Source organism: Corvus brachyrhynchos, unplaced genomic scaffold, assembly GCF_000691975.1.
Source record: "Corvus brachyrhynchos isolate BGI_N302 unplaced genomic scaffold, ASM69197v1 scaffold1994, whole genome shotgun sequence".
Taxonomy (NCBI): Eukaryota; Metazoa; Chordata; class Aves; order Passeriformes; family Corvidae; genus Corvus; species Corvus brachyrhynchos.
The window spans coordinates 5418-5898 of NW_008237490.1; the positions used below are offsets into that span (position 1 = coordinate 5418).

Genomic DNA, 481 nt, shown 5'->3' on the forward strand with positions numbered 1-481 from the left:
AGAGGGGCAGGGACAGGGATGTCACCCTGGGGATGGGGACAGGGACAGGGGACGGGGCCAGGGATGGGGCAGAGGGACAGGGCTGTCACCCCAGGCGCCAGGGCCAGTGGCCAGGGCCGGCAGACAGGATTAAATCCCACTTTCCCTGCCCAAAACCTCCATTGGGACGCTTGGGCTGGGGACAATTCCCATTTCCCTGCCCCGAATCCTCATTTCCCCACCCCAAATGCTCAATTCCCGTTTTCCCCCGCCCCGCCCGGGGCCGATGCCCGTTCTGGGGGCGCAGATCCTGATCGTGACGCTGCGCGCGGCGCTGCCCAGCGTGATGCGCTTCTGCTGCTGCGTGGCCGTCATCTACCTGGGCTACTGCTTCTGCGGCTGGATCGTGCTGGGCCCGCACCACGTCAAGGTGGGACCACCCGACCTGGGGCTGGAGAGCCCCTGATCCCGGGTTATGGGGCTGGGAGAGCCCCTGATCCCC

The 481-nt window shown here is 66.9% G+C and overlaps 1 protein-coding gene across 1 annotated transcript in view; it reads left to right on the plus strand.

Moving 5' to 3' along the window:
• Nucleotides 1-481, plus strand: part of LOC108446069 (mucolipin-1-like) — a gene marked incomplete at both ends in the record, with an annotated part of 8906 nt that overhangs the window by 5345 nt on the left and 3080 nt on the right. The window contains one exon of the mRNA XM_017731557.1: nt 287-409. Within this exon, the coding sequence (XP_017587046.1) occupies nt 287-409 (123 nt within the window). The remainder of the gene's footprint in view (nt 1-286; nt 410-481) is intronic.